The sequence below is a fragment of the Lontra canadensis genome, unplaced genomic scaffold (assembly GCF_010015895.1).
Source record: "Lontra canadensis isolate GAN:19392208 unplaced genomic scaffold, GSC_riverotter_1.0 scaffold5, whole genome shotgun sequence".
NCBI lineage: Eukaryota > Metazoa > Chordata > Mammalia > Carnivora > Mustelidae > Lontra > Lontra canadensis.
Window position 1 is genome coordinate 8744505 of NW_022630999.1, and position 26125 is coordinate 8770629.

At 40.1% G+C, this 26125-nt stretch overlaps 1 protein-coding gene across 5 annotated transcripts in view; it reads left to right on the top strand.

Annotated features, from left to right (window-relative positions):
• Positions 1 to 26125, top strand: part of NNT (nicotinamide nucleotide transhydrogenase) — a 93386-nt gene that overhangs the window by 17904 nt on the left and 49357 nt on the right. For all 5 annotated transcript variants that reach the window (XM_032851435.1, XM_032851438.1, XM_032851436.1 and 2 more), the window contains exons 6-7: positions 2697 to 2785; positions 8449 to 8636. In XM_032851435.1, coding sequence (XP_032707326.1) covers positions 2697 to 2785; positions 8449 to 8636 — 277 coding nt within the window. The remainder of the gene's footprint in view (positions 1 to 2696; positions 2786 to 8448; positions 8637 to 26125) is intronic.

The window sequence follows — 26125 nt, forward strand, 5'->3', positions numbered from 1 at the left end:
GCCTGAGGCAAGGGAGGTGGGAAGGGGCGTGGAGCTTCCATGCCCTCCCTGGACGGTCCTGTCTCTTGCACTTCCCTGTGTTCACCCAGAAGTTCTTCAAACCCTGTACTTTCGGGAGTTCTAAAGGAGACTTCATCACGTGGGCATAATTGATCATTAACTGCTTTTCCAGCCCTTCTCCTCTCTCTGGAGAATGGGAGGTGGGGCTGAAAATTCTCAGCGGCTGTCCACAGACTCTGGTGATCAGCTGCCATTCAGGAGCCCCCCAAGAGTCAGCTTGTTAGAACAGAAGATCCTGCTATCACCCTTGAAATTCCAAGGGATTTAGGAACTCAGTATCATGAGCTGGGGTCACAGATGAGTTATTAGAGCAAAAAATGTTCCCAGTGCTTTTCTGGTTTTGGAAATTACAAGGGTTCTAGGAGTCCTGTGTCAGGAACTAGGGACAGAGGCTAATGTATATATATATTTTTTATTATCTCATGAGGATTAAAAAAAAAATGTATGGAAGTTCTTTGGGAGAATGGTTAGTAGGGGGAAGAGTGAAGGCAAGATCTGTTCGGAATTGACTGCGGAAGTTGTGCCCTGGGAAGGCAGTGGCAATAGAGATGTGTAGAAGGGGATGGATTGGGAGATCTTTGGGAGTTGACACCAAGAGTACTTTCTGGAGGTGGAAACGTGCAAAGGGAAGCCTCAAGATGACATTCCCGTTTTGGCGTGAACAGTTGTGCGCACAATTAGTGCTCTTAACTGAGCTGGGCAGGCTGAGAGGAGGAACAGGTTAAATGACTGGAAATGAAGAATATCCCTTTTTAAAAATATTTTATTTATTTATTTAGAATGTGAGCGAGGGGAAGGACAGAGGAAGAGAGTCTCAAGCAGACTCCATGCTGAGTGTGGAGCCCGACATAGGACTTGATGATCTCATGACCCTGAGATCATGACCTGAGCCAAAATCAAGAGTTGGACACTTAACTGACTGAGCCACCCAGGCACCCTGGAGATAAAGAATGTTCCTAAAGGTCATTTCTTTCCCCTGGCCTTCCCTGTTTCCCGAGTATATGTCTGGTGTGCCAGTCAGCAGTCAGTGCTTTAGATTCCATCATTTAATATAACTGCCATCTGGGAAGGGGTTTTTTGACTGCTCTGTTGCACAAGCCAAGCGGCTTGCTCAGGGTCACCCAGGACTAGTTGGTAGCCGAGTCAGGATTTGACTGTGCCCCTTAATCTCTGTGTCTTTTTCTTCACCCGGTACTGCAGAGAAAGTAAATTCCTGTTGTGAGATCTACACGGCTTTATTATTGTGCAATTACGGCTTTTAAATTATGGTTTTGTGTGTGTGTGTGGGGGGGGGTCATTTCTTGATTCAGGATAGCTTGGTCTAGTCCTGTGATTTTTAGTTACTTTATTTTTATTTCACACATTCTTTTTTTGTTAGTTTTTTTTTTTTTTAAGGATGTTATTTATTTATTCGAGAGAGAGAGAGGAAGAGAGCAAGAGAACACGAGCAGGGCCAGAGGGGCAGAGGAAGAGGGAGAAGCAGACTCCCCACTGAGCAGGGAATGGACTTGGGGCTTGGTCCCAGGACTCTGGGATCATGGCCTGAGCTGAAGGCAGAGGCTTCACCTGAAGCATCCCTTAGTTCACATTGTCATAGTGTGGAGTGGGGTGGGTGCCTTGGAGCCCAGAGGCTCCTTGGTCTCTCTTTGTCCCCTTTTCTGTGGAGTAACCCCCAGCCCTAAACCGTCACCATCAAGATGAATTCACATGATCTCTAAAACACTGCTTAGGGGGGCCCTGGAGCATGGGTTGACTAGGCTTCTTAAAGAGGCAGAAGGACATGTGGACATGATGGGTAGGTGGGAATTTATAAAGCTTCACTGTTTCTGTGTCTGTAGGTGGCTTTTATTTTTCTATTTTTATTTTTTTTTTAACGCAACCACAAGGAGTTGCCTCAGTTGACTGGGGAGTATAATAGAACTTTTTTTCTGGAAGGCCCATTCCAGACTAGAGACAACACTGCTCTTATTGTGTTTCTTAGAAGGCAGGGGCGACCCTTGTTTCTGAGGAATTCTTTGGTTTTCTTGGCTCTGACACTTCCACGGCTAGGGAGAGTCATCGTGTTGCTGTGGTACGGTTCATTCATAATGGTTCAGAATTACGTAGTTCGTCATCTGCTGTTCTTTCAGAAGCATTCGAGCTCCAGATACAGGGTAGAGTGGCTATTTCACCGAAGTTGTACCCATCTTTGAAACTTAATTTGACATCTTATGAACATAGAGAAACCTTCACATTTGAGAGGGGAGAGGTAGCTGGAATGCTACACTGGGAATTTGTTTCAGTACACATAGCTTTTATACACTAGGAAAGACCTAGTAATCTTTAACGTATGTACTGTTCATCAGACTGTATGTGGCTTCCACACGGAGGGGCTGGTTGTCTGTTTTCAGTGAAGGTTGTGGGCCTTTGCCAGCAGGTGGTCCTTTCATGAATTTGTAAAAACAGTGGTGGTTCCATTAAAGAGTTGTCTGTCCACTCAGTGTATTAACTGAGGGCTGTTCACCACCAGCACGCCTGGTATGTTACTGAATTAACTGTGTAGTGCCCTAGCCGCTGACAGTTCTTAGCTGGTGGTTTTTCATAATCAGTTGATAATGAACTTTATTTAAAACATACCATTCTGCCCTTTGCCCTAGATTCTGATTGTTGGTGGCGGTGTTGCTGGGCTGGCTTCTGCAGGTGCTGCTAAGTCGATGGGTGCAATTGTTCGAGGATTTGACACCAGGTAAGTGCCTTTCTAGTGATTGCTGCTAAGGCAAAAGCATTTTGTTTCAGGTGGGTTTTAGGCTTTCCTTAGGATTTATAAATGGCAGTTGCACATTGAAAACTGCTTTATAAGCTCTTTCCACTTAAAACTATTTCTGCTTCTTCAGTGTTAACTCAAAGTGGAAAAATATTATCTAGTGGGGAAAAAAAATGGAAGGGCCAGACTCAGTACTGAAGAAATCATTTCAAAAGCAGAGGAATTGGGGGTGCCTGGATGGCTCAGTCGTTAAGTGTCTGCCTTCAGCTCGGGTCATGGTCCCAGGGTCCTCGGATCGAGCCCCATATCGGGCTCCCTGCTTGATGGGAACCCTGCTTCTTCCTCTCCCTCTCCCCCTGCTTGTGTTCCCTCTCTTGCTGTCCCTTTCTCTGTCAAATAAATAAAAGTCTTAAAAAAAAAAAAAGCAGAGGAAATGAAAAGGAAAGACTCGCATTCAGTTTTGTTTCTTTTCGATGGATTAGCAGTGGGACCAGAGTTAATCCTATCCTGAGTTTGTGATGTGTTGCTCTACATGTCCTCTTTCTGTTCAGGATGCATTTACAAATCAGGCAGGACGTGACCACCACATCTGTGAGTTTGAAGAAAGAAAGTAGTAGAGGAGATATTTTGGGGGCACTGGGTTGGCTCAGTCGGTAGAGCATGTGACTTGATCTCATGAGTTTGAGCTCCATGTTGGGCATAGAGTTTAGTTTAAAAAAAGTCAGCATTAGAGACATTTTGGAGAACAGACAGGTGGCAGAGAGGTAAGGGGTATACTCTGCCTTGAATGGTTGGAAGCAGATAGAGGTGTTTGGGCAATAGTAGAGCCCCTAGGGGAAAGTAGTCAATTAGGTTCACAGTACTTTAAAGCAGGCATATCAACGTTGTCTATAATTCTTTAAAGAAAAGTTTGATTAAAATTGTTCTTTATTTTAGAAGATATTAGCTACTGGATTTTGTTAAATGCTTATTGAGAACGGCTATCATTTATGTGTATGAGTACTATTTCAAGGTTGAAACGTGGTGGTTATCAGCTGAGATCGGTAAAGGAATAATACCATGGCTAATCTTGAAAATACAATGATCAAAATTTTCAAAAAAATTTGCAATATTCAAAGTTGGAAAGAGTGTGCATTTCCGGAGTAAGGAATGTTCCATAGAACATGGTTGTCAGGGCTTACCTGGAGTTTAGAGAAGTGATGTACTGATGGAAAGCTATCCCGCTCACATGAGAAAAGGCATTTTTGAAGTAATCAGGTTGCAAGACAAGGATAGCCAGAGTCAAGCCTGTCATTAGTGATGTCTTTTAATTTTTAATATTTGCTTATGTGAAGTCTTTGAAGACAGCCAAACCCAGAGGGAGGAGATTGTGCAAATTTTCATTGTAGTGACAGTAAGCAGCATTAAAGTGGAAATGTGTATTTTTGGCTTAGAGAGGTTTTGAAACTTGATGTTGGGGTTTGATGTTTGAAACTTGATGTTGGAGAATTTATTAGGTATTTTGATGTCATTGGTTTAGATTGTATTCAGAGCTGATAGCTTGAAGGTGGCTGTTGCTTAAATCCATTTACCGTTTATTAGGATAGTTCAAGTACACAACGAAGAAAGATGTGCCTGAACTGACATAATGCTTTTCTAAGAATTATAGCTCATTAATCACTATTTTGAGACTGGAGATTGGTATCATATATAAATATGAAATCCAAATGTATTAGAAAACACACGATTACAAATTCTTGTTGGAAGACTGAATAATATATATCTTTGGATAAACATCCTAAAACCTTAAGGATAGCTCATTGCCCAGTGATATTAAAGGGGTGTGATTTAAAAATTTTTTCAAACAATAACTAGGAGATTCCCCTCGTAACTATAGTGAGCATCCTACTGAATGCCTACATTGAGAAGTTTAGAAAATAATAGCTTTACTTTTTTATATTTCTGTGTGTGTGTGTGTATGTGTGTGTGTTCCAATAAAGTTTTATTTACAAAAACAATTGGCAGGGGTGCCTGGGTGGCTCAGGGGTTAAAGCCTCTGCCTTTGGCTCAGGTCATGATTTCAGGGTCCTGGGATGCAACCCCACATCGAGCTCTCTGCTCAGCAGGGAGCCTGCTCCCCCCCGACCCCCTGCCTCTCTGCCTACTTGTGATCTCTCTCTCTCAAATAAATAAATAAAAATCTTAAAAAAAAAACAAACCCAAAAAACAATTGGCAGGTTTTTGGACACCTGTTCTAATGCTTATTCTCTCAGGCATTGTGCTATATGCTTTATTTTGTTCTTTACAGAACTCTATGATGTAGAGATAAATAGCCCTGTTTTACATATTATAAAGAGATATAATCAATTTTATATCATTCAGTTTTATTTCTTATCAAAAACATAATACATGCTTATTTCCCCAATTCAGAAAAATATAAAAAATTACAAAAAGTGAAAATAGCCTATTCCCTGGAAAGAACTATTAACATCTTTGTATATGTTCCCTTTTCTACATGTTAATTTAAAATATAATTTTACTGATAGTACTAGTTAACTGGCTTTTTTTTTTTTTTTTTGCTTAACAGTAGATCATGAAGAACTTTACTTACCTACAAATATATTTAATGGCTGCATAGGATTCCACTGTGTGGAAGTACAGTGACCTACTTAATTAGTCCCCTATAAATGGACATTTTTACTATGTATAAACAATACTGCATGTATTTTCTGTGTCAGAACATATGTATTTTGAGAGATTGCATTATTTCCTTAGGGTAAATTCCTAGAAGAGGAATTTTGGGGTCAAAAATATTCATGTCTTATATTTTGGTATATTATAATAGTTTTAAATGATAATTATTTTGAAGGCAGAGATTCCAAAATAGGAGATGCCTGGGTGGCTCAGTCAGTTAATCTCACGGTCTTGGGATCGAGTCCTGCGTCCTGTTTCTCCCTCTGCCTGCTGCTCCCCCCCGTCATGCGAGCGCTTTCTCTCTGACAAATAAATAAAAAAAATCCTTAAAAAATTATAAAAAAGCATTTATGGTTCCGATTATGCATGTTCATTTTTGAAAAATACAGAGAAGCCGTAAGGAGGAAAAGAAAAATGCCTTTTATAATTCTCCCAGCTAGATAAAATTGCTAATAATTTTTGGGGCATCATTTCTTACAGATATTTATGTAGATACCTTTTGATCAAAATTGTGATCACTCACACATATATGTCATTTTATTTTTTTTTTATGTCATTTTAAATTTATTTCATTAAAAATAGTAGACATTTCTAAAACTTGGTAAACAGTAGTATACCTTTGGCTGTAAGGAATAGAAAACAACTCAAACTGGCTGAAACTCTGAGAAAATGTGTTAGCTCTCCTAAATGAAAGTTCATGGGAAGGGCTCCCTTTTTCACACTCGCGCCAGCAGCGCATTGGTGCCCTCCAGGACCAGGTTCTTTTTGTCCTTTCTGTTGTCTTCAGCTTTGGCTAATTTCCCTGAGTCACAAGTTGGCTTCCGCAGGCAATCTGGGCTTGAAGTTTCCTTGTTCAAGCCCACAGAAAGGTGAGGACCTCTTGCTCAATCATGTCCTACCCATTGGGTCTGTTCTCTCTGACCCCAATGGTTGCTGGGGACTGGGAGGCTCAGACTACAGTTTCCTCAAGTTCCCTGGTGGCCAGAATTACCCGCAGCTCTTGCTAAAGATAAGCTTCTGTCCTCTCTGGGGGAGATTGTAATCGGGTCTGGGAAGGGGCCTACGAATTTGAATTTTTAACAAGCCCCTGAAATAATCATTGTCATCAGGGATGTTTGGGACTCACTATAGTGGGATGGGTGTTGACAAGTCAAATACACCATCCAGTGTGACTGAGATCTTTGCTGACTCTGGTTTTCCAACCAGTACACAGTGCATGGCTAGTGTTTATTTATTTATTTATTTTTATTTTTATTTTTAAGATCTCTGGTTCACTTGCGAGAGAGAGAGAGAGAGAGAGAGAGAGACACCACAAGTAGGGGGAGGGCAGAGGGAGAGGGAGAAGCAGACGCCCGGCTGAGCAGGGAACCTGATGTGGGGCTCAATCCCAGGACCTGGAGATCATGACCTGAGCCACCCCGCTGCCCCTAGTGTTTATTTTTTTAAAAAAACTGAATGTATTTTTGTGTAATTTTAAATGTATTGGCTCTTTACACCTTTTATAGGTTGTTTTTTTCAAACACAATTTAATGAGGACTAGGGACAAAAAATCACTTTGTTAAAATGCTTCTAAGAGTCATTCATGAGGGAGAAGTCCCCCTAATTCAGAACATTTATAAATGAAGATCTCAACTTGAGTGATTTGAATGAAGTCAAATCTTAATGTAGGTCAGAGTTCACATCATCATTGACAGTGGGGCCCCATGAATCAGAAGTGATTGTTGGAGTTATCAGTAGTGAAATTCCTTTTGTGACTGAAGTAAGTAGAAGTTCGAATTCCCTATAGTTTTAATTTTTCCAGGAAAAATTAATTTTTGTAGAAGTGGCACATACTTTTGGAAATAACTGAAATAGTCCAGTCAGAGATATCAAAAGAAAATGTCCAATTTTGCATATATACAGTTTGCTCTTCTTAAAACTCAATACACAAACAACAAACAATCCAATTAGAAAACGGACAGAAAACATGAATAGACATTTTTCCATACAGATGGTCAACAGACACATGAAAAGATGCTCAACATCACGGATCATCAGGGAAATACAAATCAAAACTACAATGAGAGATCACCTCACACGTGTCAGAATGGCTAAAATGAACAACGCAAGAGACATCATGTGTTGGTGAGGTTGTGGAGAAAGAGGAACCCACTCTCACTGTTGGTGGGAATGCAAACGGGTACAGCCACTCTGGAAAACAATATGGAGGTTCCTCAGAAGGTTGAAAATAGAACTACCCTACAATCTGGCAGTTGCACTACTGAGTATTTACCCAGAGAATACAAAAATACTAGTTCTTTTTTTTTTTTTTCCAAAATACTAATTCAAAGTGATACATGAACCCCAATGTTTATAGCAGCATAATAATAGCCAAATTATGAAAGCAGCCCAAGTGCCCATTGACTAATGAGTGGATAAGGAAGATGTGGTATACACACACACACTCTCTCTCTCTCTCTCACACTCACACACATGCAATGGAATTTTGTTCAGCCATAAGAAGTAATGAAATCTTGCCATTTGCAATGACATGGATAGAGCTAGAGAGCCTAATGCTAAGTGAAATAAGTCAGAGAAAGACAAAAAACAATGATTTCACTCATATGTGGAATTTAAGGAACAAAACAAACAAAGAAAAGAAAAAAAAAGAGGCAAACCAAGTAACGGACTCTTAACTGTAGAGAGCAAACTGGTTACCAGAGGGGAGGTAGGTGGGGGGGGGGGATGGGTGAAACAGGTGGTGGGGATTAAGGCGTGCACCTGTTGTGATGGGCACTGGGTGATGTATGGAAGTGTTGCCTCACTATATTATACACCTGAAACTAATATTACACTGTATGTTAACTAACTGGAATTTAAATAAGTAAAAACTTAAAACCTCAAAAATCCCCCCAAAATGTGTAGTAAAAGCTGATCTTGATTTCTGTTAAGGGCCTAAAATAACCCACCGCTTTCCCTTCAATAATCACCAGAGCTGCAGCTTTGGAGCAGTTCAAGTCTCTTGGTGCTGAGCCCTTGGAGGTGGACTTGAAGGAATCTGGTGAGGGGCAAGGAGGATATGCAAAAGAGATGTCCAAAGAGTTCATCGAAGCTGAAATGAAACTCTTTGCCCAACAGTGCAAGGAGGTGGACATTCTCATCAGCACAGCGCTGATTCCAGGTACGTCCTTAAGCTCACACTTATCAGCAGAGCACTTTGACTAGTGGTATTTCAAAAGTGAAAGTTGTTTAACATTGGAATTTCTTTAAGTAGAGATTGATTTACTTTCTAGAAAATGAGAAAGCACGTGAAAGCCAGAATGGACAAAAATCATGTAGCGCCTGGATAAAGATGATCATTAATAGTGGCATCCATTTTTTTTCTATATATTTTTATGTAACTGTGTTCATAGTCATATTCTGTATATCGTATTCTATTTGTAAGCAATTTCGTTTGTTGATACCCTTGATGAATTGTTTTTTTAATTTATTTCTCTTCCCTTTGTTAAGATGCTACATTCTTATTGTAGGACATCCAAACAGTACTGAAAAATATGAAGAAAAAAAGTACAGACCAGAAGTTGCAGCAGAGATGACCATTATTAATATTTTAATCATTTTTCCATACACTAGAGAGAGAGAGAAGGGGACTTGGTGTGTGTGTGCATGTTTTTGGAAATTCTGGTATATGTTTTTTACTAAAGGATGTGACACTTTATCACTTTTAAAATCATTTCCTTTGGCATGTTTGGTCTTTGCAACCAAATTGCAAGCTCTTTGATGGCAGGAATTACTTTTCAATCCTTTACCACATCCTCTTTAAAGAATATTTTTCACTCAATAGATGATTGATTAAACCTTGCTGGTTTAGTAAGCAGTTATTAATCAGTAAACAATAGCTTGATCTAGCAAGATTTTGGCTTTGAAGAAATGCTCCACCCCTCCTCTTCTCCCTTTCCTTCTGATATTGAATAATGACCACCATGCTAACTCTACTGTTTTCCTTTCTGAAAGGAAGTGGGCCAGATAATGAGAGCTTAGAGGGTTAATGGTTACTTGTGTTAGTATCTTCTAAAGGAGGCTTGCTTTCTCTAGGGGACAGTGGAAAATTAGAAGTTGCTTTGTCATGAGGTCATGGGAGAGGAGAAGTTCTCTTCTGGCATCTTCCCACAACTCCCCAGCTGAATAATGTGTATGCAAGGGCAGGAACTTGAGTGACACCACATCTGTGAGCTTGTAGGGGAAAATGTGTCCCCCAAGCTCTTTCTGTCCTCTGTTTACCCAGATGATATCAGATAGACGAGCTGGTCTCTCCAGACACAGCCCACCAGAGCTGGCTAGGGGAAGCAGATGGCATGGGCTAGTGACACAGGGTTAACCCATAGAACAATCTGTGAGTCTAGAAATGAGGTGGGTCGGTTACTGGAGGTGGACGCAGATCAGGCCAGCTAGGGTCTCATGGCGGTATTGGTGAAGTCCGCTGACTCATGAACAAGCAGTGGGAGGAGAGCGCTGAAGGATTTTGTCCTTTCCTTTTGTGGCAGTGGCTTGTGGCCCAGCTGTTGCACAGGTGACTTTGAAGGAGGGATGGGGTGGCCTTTGCTGCAGCCCCCATCTGACCTTTGGAAGTTAGCTGCGTGTTCGGGAGAGGTTACGAGCTGACTAGGTACAACAAGTGGCCAGTAGAGGGTGCTAAAACATTTCCTCATGGAGTAAATGATTTCGGACAGGAAGCTGGTTTTAGTCAAGTCATGCTCTTTTTGGACATAAGATAATTTGGACATAGTATATGGAATTATTATTGGGGATAAAGCCTAAAGTAAGCAATACAACTCAAGACTTCTTGTATAAAACACATACTCTTTTTAGAGCCTACTCCCTCCAATAATACTTATTTTTTAAATAAGGACTTTATAGTAAGTGTACTTTAGTAAAAGGTCAAATCGTGTAATAGTCTTAAATAGGATTTGTTAAAGACATTTTGTTAATCTGTTCCACTGAGCCTCTACTGTCTTCCGTCTTTTCTGGAGCAGTGATCTGTTTAGAGCATGTTCAAGTTAGATGAAGTGCCTGATCAGAGGGCTAGTCTTCTGTTACCTTTTTTTTCCTTTTTTAAAAGATTTTATTTATTTATTTGACTCAGAGAGAGAGAGATTACAAGGAGGCAGAGAGGCAGGCAGAGGGGGAGGGGGAAACAGACCCCCCGCTGAGTAAAGAACTTGATGTGGGGCTTGATCCCAGGACCCTGAGATCATAACCTGAGCAGAGGCGGAGGCTTAACCACTGAGCCACTCAGGCGTCCCTACATTTTTTTTTTTTTTTTTGGAAAGCCAAAATAAAAGAGAAAAGTTGGTGGGAATATTATGAGGAAGAAGATGATTTTTCTAAAGATCTTTCTTATCCCTGGGGGACTGAGACCCAAAAGTGTGAGCATTTCAACGAAAAGATGAAAAGACTTTATAAAAGCACAAATACCCTTTGAAAAACTGTCCTTGGCATGGTACCTTGACTGGTTTATGTCCTGCGTCTCTGCATGGGTCATCTGATGTGTGTCGAGCTCCTGAAAGACTTCTCGGAACAGAAGCTGTTCTCAAGTTTCCTTGAGTGGATCCAAAGGGGATTAAGTCAAACGTCAGAAATGGCCAAGCTCACTTGCTTGGACACAGGTGCTTGGAAGGCCGCACACAGGACCGGATTTGGATAAGGACACTAAGAGGGGGGCATGGGCAGTTAGCTAGCTTCGGGTAGCAACCTTACGGAGCTGGCAAATTTTTGATCCTCCAAGGTGCACTCAGTCTGCGGGCTTGAAAGAACAATTACATTGTGTTTGTGTAGATCGTATGTGGAATGAAATATCTTTGGAGGTTGCTAATTATTATGCTGCCATTTTGTACCACATACTTGTGCCATCATCTGGACTCCCTAGATTGGGGTGGGTGAAGGGTTAAAGGCTCTACTGTCACTTAATGTAGGTAGCTTCAGGACAGGGCTGACAGTCCCATTTTGTGGTGCTCTGCACACACGGGAAGACTCCCCAACTTCCCTGTGTGGCTCTGTGTCCTTTGGGGCTACTATTAAAAAGTAAGTCCCTCTGGCCATGTTCAGGTTGTGCTCATAATCTTTTCTGCGAAACTTTTGAGACTCAAGAGATTTTTCAGCATTTCTCTTGTTCTGGGTGCCATCCTGAGGTCTTCGTTGTTACAGTCTCTTATTTTTCAGTGCTGTCCAAGGAATGAGAGAAAGAACACTCTCTTGGCTCAACTTTTGGATAAGAATGCTGCAAACGCTAACTTAAGATTGGGAACCTAGCTTTCTTAAATTTTCCAAAACCAGAATACTTGCCAAATTTGTAATTTGAGGTGGTTAGCTAGGTCTCTCAGGAGATAGAACTGGGAAGTAGTAGGAGGTCTGTCTAGGAGTTAGAAAGTGTTTATTGGTCAGGAAGGAAGATATTCATTGCTTGATTATAAATTATAATACCATAGGTCATATATGCTGGGACATCTTTTAGGCACAATACAGATTATGATACTTTTTATCTATACTAGGTAAGGTCTGTAGAATATACCCTATACAGGATACTTGTGATAATTCTACATGACTCTGGAGAATTGGGAGGGGCTGTTTTCCCCGACATGCAAAGGCTATATGCATAGAACAGCAAACTAGAGATATTTTGCCATTGCCTGGAAAATCAGCAGCATTGGTTCTCCATCTGACATTACTTGTCTTTTTGAAATCTATCTATCCCGAAGAGTAGAAATATGGCACACAAGAATACTTTTTCACAGTAATGTTCAAACTTATGTTTAGGCAAGAGAATAATGGATACGGTGATATACTCTCCCATTTGTGAAAACCACCAAGATAATATTGTTTTCATGCCTCTACAGAGTTTTGGCCCAGAGTCCATGTTTAGTGTTTAGAGAGACTGGTCTTTTCCTTCTCTGTAAGCAAGAGGATCTCACAGTACAAAACTATAGAGATCAGTCATTTCTAACTTTCTTTTTTAAATTATTTATTGTGTTTTACTGACTGATCTAATTAATGGGTCCTCCTTCCCTCCCTTAAGTTTATCATATGGCTGTATGGAATTTTGTAGTATTAATTCCATGAATTTTGTTTTGAGAGTTTTGAAGGACGGGGAGAAAGACTTAAGTGTTGCAACATCAAGGGTTGGTAACCACAGGCTGTCTACACACCTCTTGGTAGCTTTCAGCACAAACAGGGCAACTTGTCATCAGGAGGAAGATGCCAAGATGGGGGAGTGTTCATTACCATTTATCAGTCGTGACTTCTGAGAGTGTGTTTGAGCACACTTAGTGAGTGATTGGGCCAAATTTAACAAATGGTCTACTAGGAAAATTTACGGCACAGAATTATACTCTGGTTTGGTCTGTTATTTCTCCAAAAGTGTGTTGCAAGATTGGAAGCATCATGTTCCCATCCCCGGCAGTCCCTGAGTTGAAAAGGATTGGGAGACCGAGGCCGTCTCTGGGGAAGAACGCCGGATGGAGTTACTGCGAGCAGCTAGTGTGGCCCTCCACGTGCATTTCAGTATTTTCCTTCTTTCCACTCTCCCTATACTTTCTTGTGCCTCCGTGTTGGGGTGGTCTAGCTGCTCTAAGAAAGCAAGGCAAAAGCTCAGACATTACAGAAATTTACTCCTTGCTCAGTTAACAGGAATGGGCAGTTGACACACTGGTGGGCAACTCTCCTTCACGTGGTTGTCTGGGGATTCAGGTAGGACAGTGTAGCTGTCGTCGTCATTATGAGGCACTGAAGGGCACTCTAGGCACGGTCTCTCTTCCAGTCAGCCGGAAGGGATGGGGACATAGAAGAATGTGCATAGGATGCCTAGAAATGCCACCTACCACTCCTGCTCATGTTTCTTCGGAAGATCGGAAGACTTAGTCATATGGCCAAACCTAACTGTTAAGAGATGCTGGGAATTGTTGCTTTGCTGTGTGTGCAGGAATAACAGAACATTGTATTAGTCTGCTAATTAGTTAGCTAATTAGTAGCTAATTTTGCTAAGAAAATCCCAGTTTAAACAAGGTGTTTATTTTCTCACAATCTGGAGGTTGGCGGTCCCAGGTCAAGGCATAGGCAGGTCTGGTTTCGAGTCCTCTCTGGCTTGTAGATGGTTCTGTTCTTGCTGTGTCCTCACATGGTCTTGGCCTCTTTTCGTATCCACATTTTCTCTTATTTTAAGGATATCCGTCAGACTGGATTAGGGCCCAGCCTAATTGCTTCATTTTAACTTAATCATCTCTCTAAAAGCCTTTGCTCCAAATACAGTCCTATTTTAAGGTACTAGGGGTTAGGGCTCCAACATAGGAATTTTCTGGGGACACAGTTAAGCCCAAAACAAACATGGATTTTGGTGAGCAGCTAATAGCTTTTTCCTTTTTCTCACTCTATAGTTTTATCTGCTCATGTTTAATGCATTCACAGGGGATCAGATCTTGGATTTAGAGCCTGATAGAGTAGATTCAGGTGCTAGGTCCACTGCCTGATAACTGGCTGTTGGGTCTCTCTGAACCTCCAAGTCTTCATCTCTGAAAATGGGGTAAAATTTTTATCCCATAGATCTCTTTCATGAGTAGATGAAGAAAACAATCCCATGTAGGGCCTGGCATAGAGAGCATTAGCGTTGTTCTCTTTTCTGCCATTGGTGATGCCTGGTCTTACAAATGGTACTCAGGACTGAAAACTTACCTCTTTTTTCTTTTTTTAAGATTTTATTTATTTATTTATTTGAGAGAGAGAGAGAGAATGAGCCCGTGCACGCCTGCATAAGCTGGGGGAGGGGCAAAGGAAGAGGGAATGAGAATATCAAGCAGACTCCTCGCTGGGTGTGGAGCCCAACTTGGGGCTCAGTCTCATGACCCTGAGATCATGACCTGATCCATAATCAAGATTCATACCTAACCAACTGAGCCACCCAGGCATCCCTTGACTTTTTTAATAGGAAGTCCGGACAGTCTCAAGGACTCCGTGGAATGTCTAAGACATTCCCTGAAAAACTGCATTTTCCAAATCTATGCATTTCATTAAGGCTCTTTTGTCAGTTAATCTCATCCTGACCTAAGTTGAATAACATGGGAAATAAGCAGTATTATTTCTATTTTTAAAAATAATCTTTTGGGGGCGCCTGGGTGGCTCAGTGGTTAAAGCCTCTGCCTTCGGTTCAGGTCATGATCTCAGGTTCCTGGGATCGAGCCTCACATCGGGCTCTCTGCTCAGCAGGGAGCCTGCCTCCTCCTCCTCTCTCTCTCTGCCTGCCTCTCTGCCTACTTGTGATCTGTCTGTCAAATAAATAAAAATCTTAAAAAAAAATCTTTTAATTATTTTAAAGAACTAGTAAAATCAGAAATATTCATTGCTTCAGTTTTTAAGGCATTTTGGTAGCAAAGGTACATCTAAGCATATGTTGGAAGGAACACAAAGAATGTTGTAATTTATACAAGAATATAGATGTTATACGTTTAAGAATGTATACCTTATATGTTTCTGGGGCGCCTGGGTGGCGCAGTCGGTTGAGCATCTGCCTTTGGCTCAGGTCATGATCCCGGGGTCCTGGGATCGAGTGCCCCATCAGGCTCCTTGCTCAGCGGGGAGCCTGCTTCTCTCTCTGCCTGCTGCTCCCCCTGCTTGTGCTCTTTCTCTCTGACAAATAAATAAATACAATCCTAAAAAAAAAAAGAATATTATACTTTCACGCTATAATTTAAATATGGTAGACTTTTTTTAAGAATTCCTACTGCTTATGGAGCCATGGTACAATCCTGACAATTTTTGATTTTTATTTATACAGAATTTTGCCGCTATGAGAGGTGGATTATTAAAATAATCCTTAAAAAATTTTTTATGAATGTGTCCTTTAATAATTAGGTAAAAGCTCGTTTTTAGTTTTTTTCATTCAACAGATCTTTCGGGATTTCTCTAATTTGCTAAAATATGCTGTTGACTAATCGTATTTCGTAAGTATTACATTTAGAAATATCTCACGGCATTCGATTTGTAAAAGCCAAGATTTGCTGGCCTGGCTTTCTCTCTGTTCCTTATACAAATAATTAATTGTGCAGAGAAAACTTGTCTCTACTTTTATGGATAGAACTCACATGTTAAATACTTGCTTGGCTCTTTAAGCTTGGGTTAGAATCTCTGTTCGCGAACATAGCTGTCTAAAGCTTAGCCAGTGATAACACAGAAGGAGGGGTTGAATGAGTATGTTGCTCCATGCACCATGAGGCTGGCTAAATCAGACCCAAGTAGATGAAAGACCCATGGATCACATACTCTGCAGTTTCTTGCCACTTCCGGTCGATTACATAATCAATTATCTGTTTTTCTCATAGGTATATGTAAGCGTATAAACACCCTTTTGTCCTTCTCTGTAGGCATTTTTATAGCTTAAGAGCCAAAGCTTTAACCCCCATCTGTGATTTTGAAATTCCAAAAGAGCCTTTGGTATGTATTGATTATGATGACTTCGGCTGTCAGAAGCAGAAATTCCTGCACATTCTGCCTTAAACAGAAAGGATATTTCTTGGGTTATGTATGCAGAGGAAGTCCAGTCAGAAGTGTGGGTAGGTGTGCTGACATCAGGGGACTTTCACTGTGCTCCTGTGTTCTCTTGCCTTGCCCTGCTCTGTGAGTTGGCGCTGTCCTCGGTGCTGGAAGGCAGCTGCGGGTTGAGCCCTCTGGCGTGCCCAACACAGTGTCCACAGGACAAGACAGGTCAGTTCCGATGGTTCCCTCTTGAAGAGGAAGGAAACTTCTTTTTCAGAAGCCCCGACCAAACCTTCCCGTGTTCTTATTGGCCTTCATTGGGTTAGTGACCACCTCTGAGCCAGTTTACGGAGACAGGGCAATGAGATACCCATTGGCTTACATCTGGATTTCTGAACTGGTCACTAATAAGGGGATGAGATTACTCTTAGGCCAACCAGCCTGCATCTGGAGTGGTTTCTGGGGTCAAGTTCCTAGACTGCGTGGAGAAAATGGAAATCAGAGTAGTGACCAGAGGACAAACAAAGTGGGTGCTGGGTAAACAACAGCGCTCAGTGCAAAATTGTGTACTATTAATAATGACATTTCTTTATGTATAGATGCTGTGGTTCAGAATGTCTTTACATGCTGTACTTTCCATTGAATCAGTGTATAGTGTTGCATTACGTTAAAAATTCTCCTTGTCTTGTTAGTGCTTGTTCATGAGATATTCGTTTTGGTTTGGATAAATATATTCTGTAATTTGTATTTTTAATGTCTTTGCTCCTATATTGTTAAATATACTATGACCTTGTTAAAGCAGAAAGTTTTTCTTGAGCTTGTCTAATTGGATGCCTTATAGGTCAGGAAGTTAGGAATTTCCCCCATCCAGTTACATACTATTGAATAATTCCAGTAAATAATGCTAAAACTTCTTTAGAATCATTATAGAATTTTGTGGTAAATCCATTTCATCTTGGTGTCTTTTTTTTTAAGATTTTATTTATTTATTTGAGAGAGAGAGAGGGAGAGCGAGCAAGAGAGAGCATAGGTGGAGGGGAGGGGCAGAGGCAGAGGGAGAAGCAGACTGCTCGCTGAGCAGGGCTCATGATCAGAGTGGATGGCAGATGATTAACCGACTGAGCCACCCAGACTCCCCTTGGTGTCTTGTCCTTAATATTTTTAGTGGTTTCCTCTTTGTTTGTTTGTTTGTTTGATGTGATTAAAGTTGTCTGTGAGGGCTTGATTCTTTTCCTGGTAGAGTCTGAGAATTTATTGATTTCAGATGCTCATATTAAGCCTGATTTATTCAATGAAGTATAATATATTGAAACTTTCTGGTAACTCTTTTCATTGGTATTTAGTTTAAGCTAAATCACTCTTCTGAATATCATCTTGCAGAGAGGGCAATGATATATTTTTTTGCTATATAGCCCTAGTTGTTACAGCTATTTTTCTTTCTTTATTTCTTTCTCTTTTAAGTAATCTCTATACCCACGTGGAGCTTGAACTCATGACCCTGAGATAGAGACTAAGAGTCACATGCTCTTCCAACCGAAGCCAGCCAGGTGCCCCTAAAGCTGTTTTCAGAAATGAGTAATTTTTCTAGAAATTTCTTTTTTTTTAAGATTTTTTTATTTATTTGGGGAGGAGGGGAGAGAGAGAGTGAGCAGGAAGGGGAAGGGCAGAGGAAGAGGGAGAGAGCAAATCTCAAGCAGGCTCGTCTCTGGGCATGGAGCTGGATGCAGGGCTCAGTCTCACAACCCTGAGATCGTGACCCAAGCTGAAACCAAGAGTTGGATGCTTAACTGACTCAGCCAGCCAGGCACCTCTGGAAGTTTCTAACTTTAATACTTTTAAAACTTCATCTTAGCATTCACTTAATGAGAAAATACATAGTATGAAAAGAATCTATGAATTCTAAAACTGTGACTTCAGTCATATTTAGAATGTATGTGTGTGGATTACAGCCATACATCCACACAGCTAGAAATGGTGCACAGGTGAGGCACTTTTTCAGCCTGGAGCCAATTCTGATGCACACAGAGATTCAAGGATACTCACCCGAATCTATGCCATCTCCGCTCATCCTGAATAATGGCCAACCAATTAGGAAACTATGAAAATTTTTAGATGACTGCTTTAAATACCTCAGCTGTTTTGGATAATGTAACTGTTCGCTAAGCTTTGAATGTAGCTTCTTTCAGTCCTAAAATATTAGTCTTCAGAGTTACAGGGAAAATTTTCCTTCCCTATCCAGCCTGAACATGGTAGGCACTAAATAGTAGTTGAGTGAATGAAAATATGAATATTTGAATGATGACTGTGATGGCATGATGTCCTACCATTGCCTTGGCTAAGATATGGAAACAAACATCCCCCACTGGGAGAGAACAGAATAATCTTACCATGAATGTAATGTCCAAGAACCAGGAGGAACCAAGAAATATTTCATGAAGTTGGACATCAGGTCAGATCTCTTAGCCACAGTTTGCATTGTGCCAGGAAGTACATAAATAAAAAGTTCTCTTTGTTGATTTTTTTCTGTCATATTTTCTGTTGTCATTGTTTTTGGTGGAGGTGGTTTGAGGAAATGTAACAATTTTGGTCTTTTTGTGTAGCTCATGTTTTGCAGATAAAATTATAAAATTAACAGAAATGAGCAAAGGGGAAAGCCCAGTTGTGCCTGCTTAACAAAACAAAACAAAACAAAACAAAACAAAACAAAACACCTCTTACTGCCTTTTAAGAAGATTAACTCCTCTTCTTTTCTTCTTTTTTTTTTTTTTTTTGGTAGGATTTTATTTATTTACTTTAGAGAGAGAGCAAGCAAGAGAGAGCGTGAGCATGGGGCAGGGAGGGCAGAAGGAGAAGCAGACTCCCCACTGAGTGGGGAGCTGATGCAGGGCTTGATCTCAGGACCCCAGGATCATGATCTGAGATGAAGCCATATGCTTAACCAACTGAGCCATCCAGGCTTCCCTTTATTTCTTTTTAGTTAAAAAAAAAATTTTTTTTTTTTAATTTTCAGTGTTCCAAGATTCCATAAACAAGATTGTTTATGCACCACACCCAGTGCTCCATGCAATACGTGCCCTCCTTAATACCCACTACCAGGCTCACCCAACCCCCAACCCCCTCCCCTCCAAAACCTTCAGTTTGTTCCTCAGAGTCCACAGTCTCTCATGGTTTATCTCCCCCTCTGATTTCCCCCAATTCACTTTTCCTTTCCTTGTCCTAATGTCCTCCATGTTATTCTTTATGCTCCACAAGTAAGTGAAACCATATGATAATTGACTCTCTCTGCTTGACTTACTTCACTCAGCATAATCTCTTCCAGTCCCATCCATGTTGATACAAAAGTTGGATATTTATCCTTTCTGATGGAGGCATAATATTCCATTGTATATGTGGACCATATCTTCTTTATCCATTCATCTGTTGAAGGGCATCTTGGCTCTTTCCACAGTTTGCCAACTGTGGCCATTGCTGCTATGAACATTGGGGTACAGATGGCCTTTCTTTTCACTACATCTGTATCTTTAGGGTAAATACCCAGTAGTGCAATTGCAGGGTCATAGGGAAGCTCTATTTTTAGTTTCTTAAGGAATCTCCACACTGTTTTCCAAAGTGGCTGCACCAGCTTGCATTCCTACCAACAGTGTAAGAGGGTTCCCCTTTCTCCACATCCTCTCCAGCACTTGTTATTTACTATCTTGTTAATTTTGGTCATTCTTACTGGTGTAAGGTGGTATCTCAATGTGGTTTTAATTTGAATCTCCCTGATGGCTAATGATGATGAACATTTTTTCATGTGTTTGTTAGCCATTTGCATGTCTTCTTTGGAGAATGTCTGTTCATGTCTTCTGACCATTTTTTGATGTGATTATCTGTTTTTTTGAGTTTTGAGTTTGAGGAGTTCTTTATAGATCTTGGATATCAGCTCTTTGTCTCTAGTGTCATTTGTGAATATCTTCTCTCATTCCGTGGGTTGCCTCTTTGTTTTGTTGACTGATTCCTTTTCTGTGCAGAATCTTTTGATCTTGATGAAGTTCCAAAAGTTCATTTTCACTTTTGTTTCCTTTGCCTTTGGAGATGTGTCTTGAAAGAGGTTGCTGTGGCCAATGTCGAAGAGATTACTGCCTGTGTTCTCCTCTAGGATTCCGATAGATTCCTGCCTCACATTTCGAGTTTATCTTTGTGTATGGTGTAAGAGAATGGTTGAGTTTCATTCTTCTACACATAGCTGTCCAATTTTCCCAGCACCATTTATTGAAGAGACTTTCTTTTTTCCACTGGATATTTTTTCCTGCTTTGTTGAAGATTATTTGACCATAAAGTTACAGGTCCATATCTGGGCTCTCTACTCTGTTCCACTGGTCTGTGTGTCTGTTTTTATGCCAGTACCATGCTGTATTGGTGATCACACCTTTTAGTAAAGCTTGAAATCAGGCAACATGATGCCCCAGTTTTGTTTTTCTTTTTCAACATTTCCTTAGCAATTTGGGGTCTTTTCTGGTTCTATAAAAATTTTAGGATTGCTTGTTCTAGCACTTTGAAAAATGCCAGGCTCCCCTTTAATTAACTCTTCTGACTTCTGCAGTTATGTCTTGAAACACTTGATATGATCATTTGATCTTTTATTCTTATATCTAGAATCTATACCAGACTGTCTCTAGGGTATATGGGACATCTCTTTATATTTGAAGGATTTGAATTAAATAATTGGATAGAGTCTTCTCTTTGTTTTATATTGTAAAAATCTTCCTGTTTGCTATCCATCCTTATTTAGGTCTCTGTCTCACTCTGTAAGTGTTTTAGAAGCACTTTGAAAGGCTGTCCTAACTATGTAGCTTCATTTGCTATAGCAATATTCAACTGGTTTTTAAGTTGTTTTAACTCTTCTAGTACAACTCTTTTTTTTTTTTTAGATTTTATTTATTTACTGATTTAAGAGAGAAAGAGAGCATGACTGCACAAGTTGGGGGAGGACCAGGGGGAGAGGGACAGGCAAACCCTAGGCTGAGTGTGGAGCCCAACTTGGGGCTCAGTCCCTGAGATCATGACCTGAGCCAAAACCAAGAGTCAGATACTTTAACCCGCGGAGCCACCCAGGTATCCCTCTTCTAATACAACTCTTAATTTATGTCTTCAATCTAGAGAAGAAACTGGTTGTGATTATACAGGAGTACTTTATTTGTTTAGGAATACTTTATTATTATTATTATTGTTGTTATTTTATAAAAATAGTATGTGACTTTTGGAAATGTGGTAAAGTACAAAGTAGAAAATAAAGATCATCTGTGATCTCTCTACTCAGTGAAAAATACTATTAACATTTTACTGTTTCCTTTTAGCTTTTTTTTCCACGCATTTTATTTTTATTTTTATTTTATTTTTAAAAAAATTTTTAAATTTATTTTCCGTGTAACAGTATTCATTGTTTTTGCACCACACCCAGTGCTCCATGCAATCTGTGCCCTCTCCAATACCCACCACCTGGTTCCCCCAACCTCCCATCCCCTGCCCCTTCAAAACCCTCAGATTATTTTTCAGAGTCCATAGTCTCTCATGGTTCACCTCCCCTTCCAATTTCCCTCAACTCCCTTCTCCTCTCTAACTCCCCTTGTCCTCCATGCTATTTGTTATGCTCCACAAATAAGTGAAACCATATGATAATTGACTCTCTCTCCTTGACTTAGTTCACTCAGCATAATCTCTTCCAGTCCCGTCCATGTTGCTACAAAAGTTGGGTATTTATCCTTTCTTATGGAGGGAAAATACTCCATAGTGTATATGGACCACATCTTCCTTATCCATTCGTCGGTTGAAGGGCATCTTGGTTCTTTCCACAGTTTGGCGACCGTGGCCATTGCTGCTATAAACATTGGGGTCCAGATGGCCCTTCTTTTCACTACATCTGTATCTTTGGGGTAAATACCCAGTAGTGCAATTGCAGGGTCATAGGGAAGCTCTATTTTTAATTTCTTAAGGAATCTCCACACTGTTCTCCAAAGTGGCTGTACCAACTTGCATTCCCACCAGCAGTGTAAGAGGGTTCCCCTTTCTCCACATCCCCTCCAACACATGTTGTTTCCTGTCTTGCTAATTTTGGCCATCTAACTGGTGTAAGGTGGTATCTCAATGTGGTTTTAATTTGAATCTCCCTGATGGCTAGTGATGATGAATATTTTTTCATGTGTCTGATAGCCATTTGTATGTCTTCATTGGAGAAGTGTCTGTTCATATCTTTGCCCATTTTTTTATATGATTGTCTGTTCTGTGTGTGTTGAGTTTGAGGAGTTCTTTATAGATCCTGGATATCAACCTTTTGTCTGTACTGTCATTTGCAAATATCTTCTCCCATTCCGTGGGTTGCCTCTTTGTTTTCTTGACTGTTTCCTTTGCTGTGCAGAAGCTTTTGATTTTGATGAAGTCCCAAAAGTTCATTTTCGCTTTTGTTTCTGTTGCCTTTGGAGACATATCTTGAAAGAAGTTGCTGTGGCTGATATCGAAGAGGTTACTGCCTATATTGTCCTCTAGGATTCTGGTGGATTCCTTTCTCACGTTGAGGTCTTTTATCCATTTCGAGTTTATCTTTGTGTACGGTGTAAGAGAATGGTTGAGTTTCATTCTTCCACATATAGCTGTCCAGTTTTCCCAGCACCATTTATTGAAGAGACTTTCTTTTTTCCACTGGATATTTTTTCCTGTTTTGTTGAAGATTAACTGACGATAGAGTTGAGGGTCCATATCTGGGCTCTCTACTCTGTTCCACTGGTCTGTGTGTCTGTTTTTATGCCAGTACCATGCTGTCTTGGTGATCACAGCTTTATAGTAAAGCTTGAAATCAGGTAACATGATGCCCCCAGTTTTATTTTTGTTTTTCAACATTTCCATGCATTTTTAAAAAAAATTTTATTTATTTATTTGACAGACAGAGATCACAAGTAGGCAGAGAAGCAGGCAGAGAGAGAGGGGGAAACAGGCTCCCCACTGAGCAGAGAGCCTGATGTGGGGCTCGATCCCAGGACCCTGAGATCATGACCTGAGCCGAAGGCAGAGGCTTTAACCCACTGAGCCACCCAGGTGCCCCTCCATGCATTTTTATCCTGTTGGATCAGGATATAATATCATTCTCATTTTTCACATTTATTTTATTTTAAAGATTTTGTTTATTTATTTGACAGAGAGAGAGATAGAGAGAGCACAAGCAGGGGGAGCAGCAGGCAGAGGGAGAGGGAGAAGCAGGCTCCCCGCAGAGCAGGGAACCTGATGTGGGACTCAATCCCAGGACCCTGGGAACATGACCTGAGCTGACAGCAGGCACTTAATCAACTGAGCCACCCAGGCACCCCTCATTTTTCCCATTTAATACTATATCATAAGTTTTCTCCTTCATATAGCATGATGAGTCATTAAGAAATTTTTGTATATATATTTTAATTTTGGGGGGGATTTTCTTATTTTAATGCACCACATTTTATTCAATGGTTAACGCAAAGTTGGGCTTTTCATTTAATTCCACTTTTTGTCAATTAAAAATAATGCTCTAACATTTTTTCTGAGTTATTTCATCATGTGTGCCTTCATTTATTTCCCTGGGATTAATCAAATCTTAGAAGTAGAATTACTGCTTGAGTGGATATCAACATTTTTGGCTGGTTGATACATACTGCTAAATTATGCTTTCCTGAAACTTTTATGTAGTTCATAATCTCATCAGTAGATCATCCAGCTAATTGTTTCATTTCAACATTGTTATGATTTTTAAAAGATTTTATTTTTAAGTAATTTCTACACCTAGTGTGGGGCTTGAATTTATAACCCCAAGATCATGAGTCTTATGCTCTACTGAATGAGCCATCCAGATCCCCCCATTATTATGATTTTTTGATTCTTTCATTTTGAGAGAAAAAAAAAAGTATCTCACTTTTTGTAACTTTGATGCATATAAGGGTGAACTTTTTTTAAAATTTGGTTGTTACCATTTCTTTTAGAATTGACCATTTGTGTTTGTTTTTCATGTATTAGGATCTTAGTGTTTTGTCTTTAATAAATTTTTTATTATATTGAATTATATTAAATTTTTATTATATTAACTTTTTGTCATATTGATTTTTGAGGAGTATAATACATACATATTTCATATTTTAATCTATTGATGTTTTCCTTATTTTCCTCATTGCTTTAAGAAATACCTTTTAATTCAAGACTAGAGAGAGATTCACCAAGGTTTCCTTTTTTCCTTTTTTCTTTTTCTTTATGGGTTGATTCTCTCTCTCTCTTTTTTTAAGATTTTATTTATTTATTTGACAGAGAGAGATCACAAGTAGGCAGAGAGGCAGGCAGAGAGAGGGAGGGAAGCAGGTTCCCTGCTGAGCAGAGAGCCCGATGCGGGGCTTGATCCCAGGATCCTGAGATCATGACCTGAGCTGAACGTAGAGGCTTAACCCACTGAGCCACCCAAGTGCTCCAATTCTCTCTCTTTTTAAAAATTTTATTTAAGTGATCTCTGCACCCAATGTGAGGCTTAAACTCATGACCCCAAGATCAAGAGTCGCATGCTTTCCTGATTGAGCCAGCCAGGTGCCACAAAGGCTCATTATCTTTTTTTTTTTAAAGATTTTATTTATTTCTTTGACACACAGAGATCACAAGTAGGCAGAGGGGCAGTCAGAGAGAGAGGAGGAAGCAGGCTCCCTGCTGAGCAGAGAGCCCGATGCGGGGCTCGATCCCAGGACCCTGGGATCATGACCTGAGTCAAAGGCAGAGGCTTTAACCCACTGAGCCACTCAGGTGCCCCAGGCTCATTCTCTTTTATAATTCATTCTGATCAATAAAATTTAGAGTTTAGTTTGGAGTCTGATATTAGATTTGGGTAGATTCCCCTCCCCCCATATCTCACTGATCATCTTATACCTTTTGTTCCTTCCATTTTGTGATGTCACATTTATCATATATTACATTTTTACCCTAGTAGCCATCAGGGTAAGACAGTATTTTGAAATTGCCTTCTTTTTTTTTTTTTTTAAGATTTTATTTATTTATTTGACAGAGAAGTCACAAGTAGGTAGAGAGAGAGACAGGAGGAAGCAGGTTCCCCGCCAAGCAGAGAGCCCGATGCAGGACTCGATCCCAGGACCCTGAGATCATGACCCGAGCCAAAGGCAGAGGCTTAACCCACTGAGCCACCCAGGCGCCCCTGAAATTGCCTTCTTAGTCTTCCTCTTGAACTATTCTTTTGGGGATTTGCTCATTTGGAACTTTTATGTTCCAAATTTATGTACTCTGCTCCTCTTTTGGCTCTATTTTTTCCCTTCTGTTTTCAATTTTCATTTCTGCACTTTTAGAATTTTCAAAAAATTAATCCACATGTGAATGCTTAAAGCCAGCTGCACTATTATATTCATCATTGTATTCCCTGTAGCCTTTATTGATTTTTTTTAAATTATAAAATTAAAACTAGCTCTTACAGAAAATTTAGGAGATAAAAGCACAAAGAAGAAAATATTCTTACCACTCAAGATGTCCTGCTATGGTTAAATATTATACAACATAGAATTTACTAGAAACTATATAGTATATGTAGTGTTTCATGTATGTATATAAATATATATAAAATTCATATATGTATATATAAATTATTTTTTACATTAAGGCAGCAGTCTATATATACTGTTTTGCTGTGTGCATTTTACTTATAATAGTTTCATGTATTCTAAGTATTCTCCATGCCGTAAATAAATTTTAACTCACCCTCTAGTTATTTGACTAAAGAAATTACTTCATGTGAAGGAATAGCCTATCCTTTCAAAAGTGAATGGACTTCAGAGTGACAGTATAGCCAGAACACTTACTATCTTTGTTAAGATGCAAGTGTGTGCATTTAAAGTTGTGTCAGCCAGTGCCTAATTGTTTTGTGAAGGTTGAGTGAATAAAATCAAAGACAAATCGGTGGTATATCAGATATTTTCTAGGGAGCCTAAATGGTTTTGGCCACTTCAGGTCACTAGGGTGCCACAGTCCAGACCTGATCCTTAGCTCTCACTGGGTCAGAAGAAGGAGGAACTCCAGAATTTTTAGGGTGGGAGGAATTCGATGCCAAATCGAATTTGCGAAGCCTATGCCTGTAAAGTGGGGGCAGTTAGAAGTCAAAGGGGGTGCATTTGG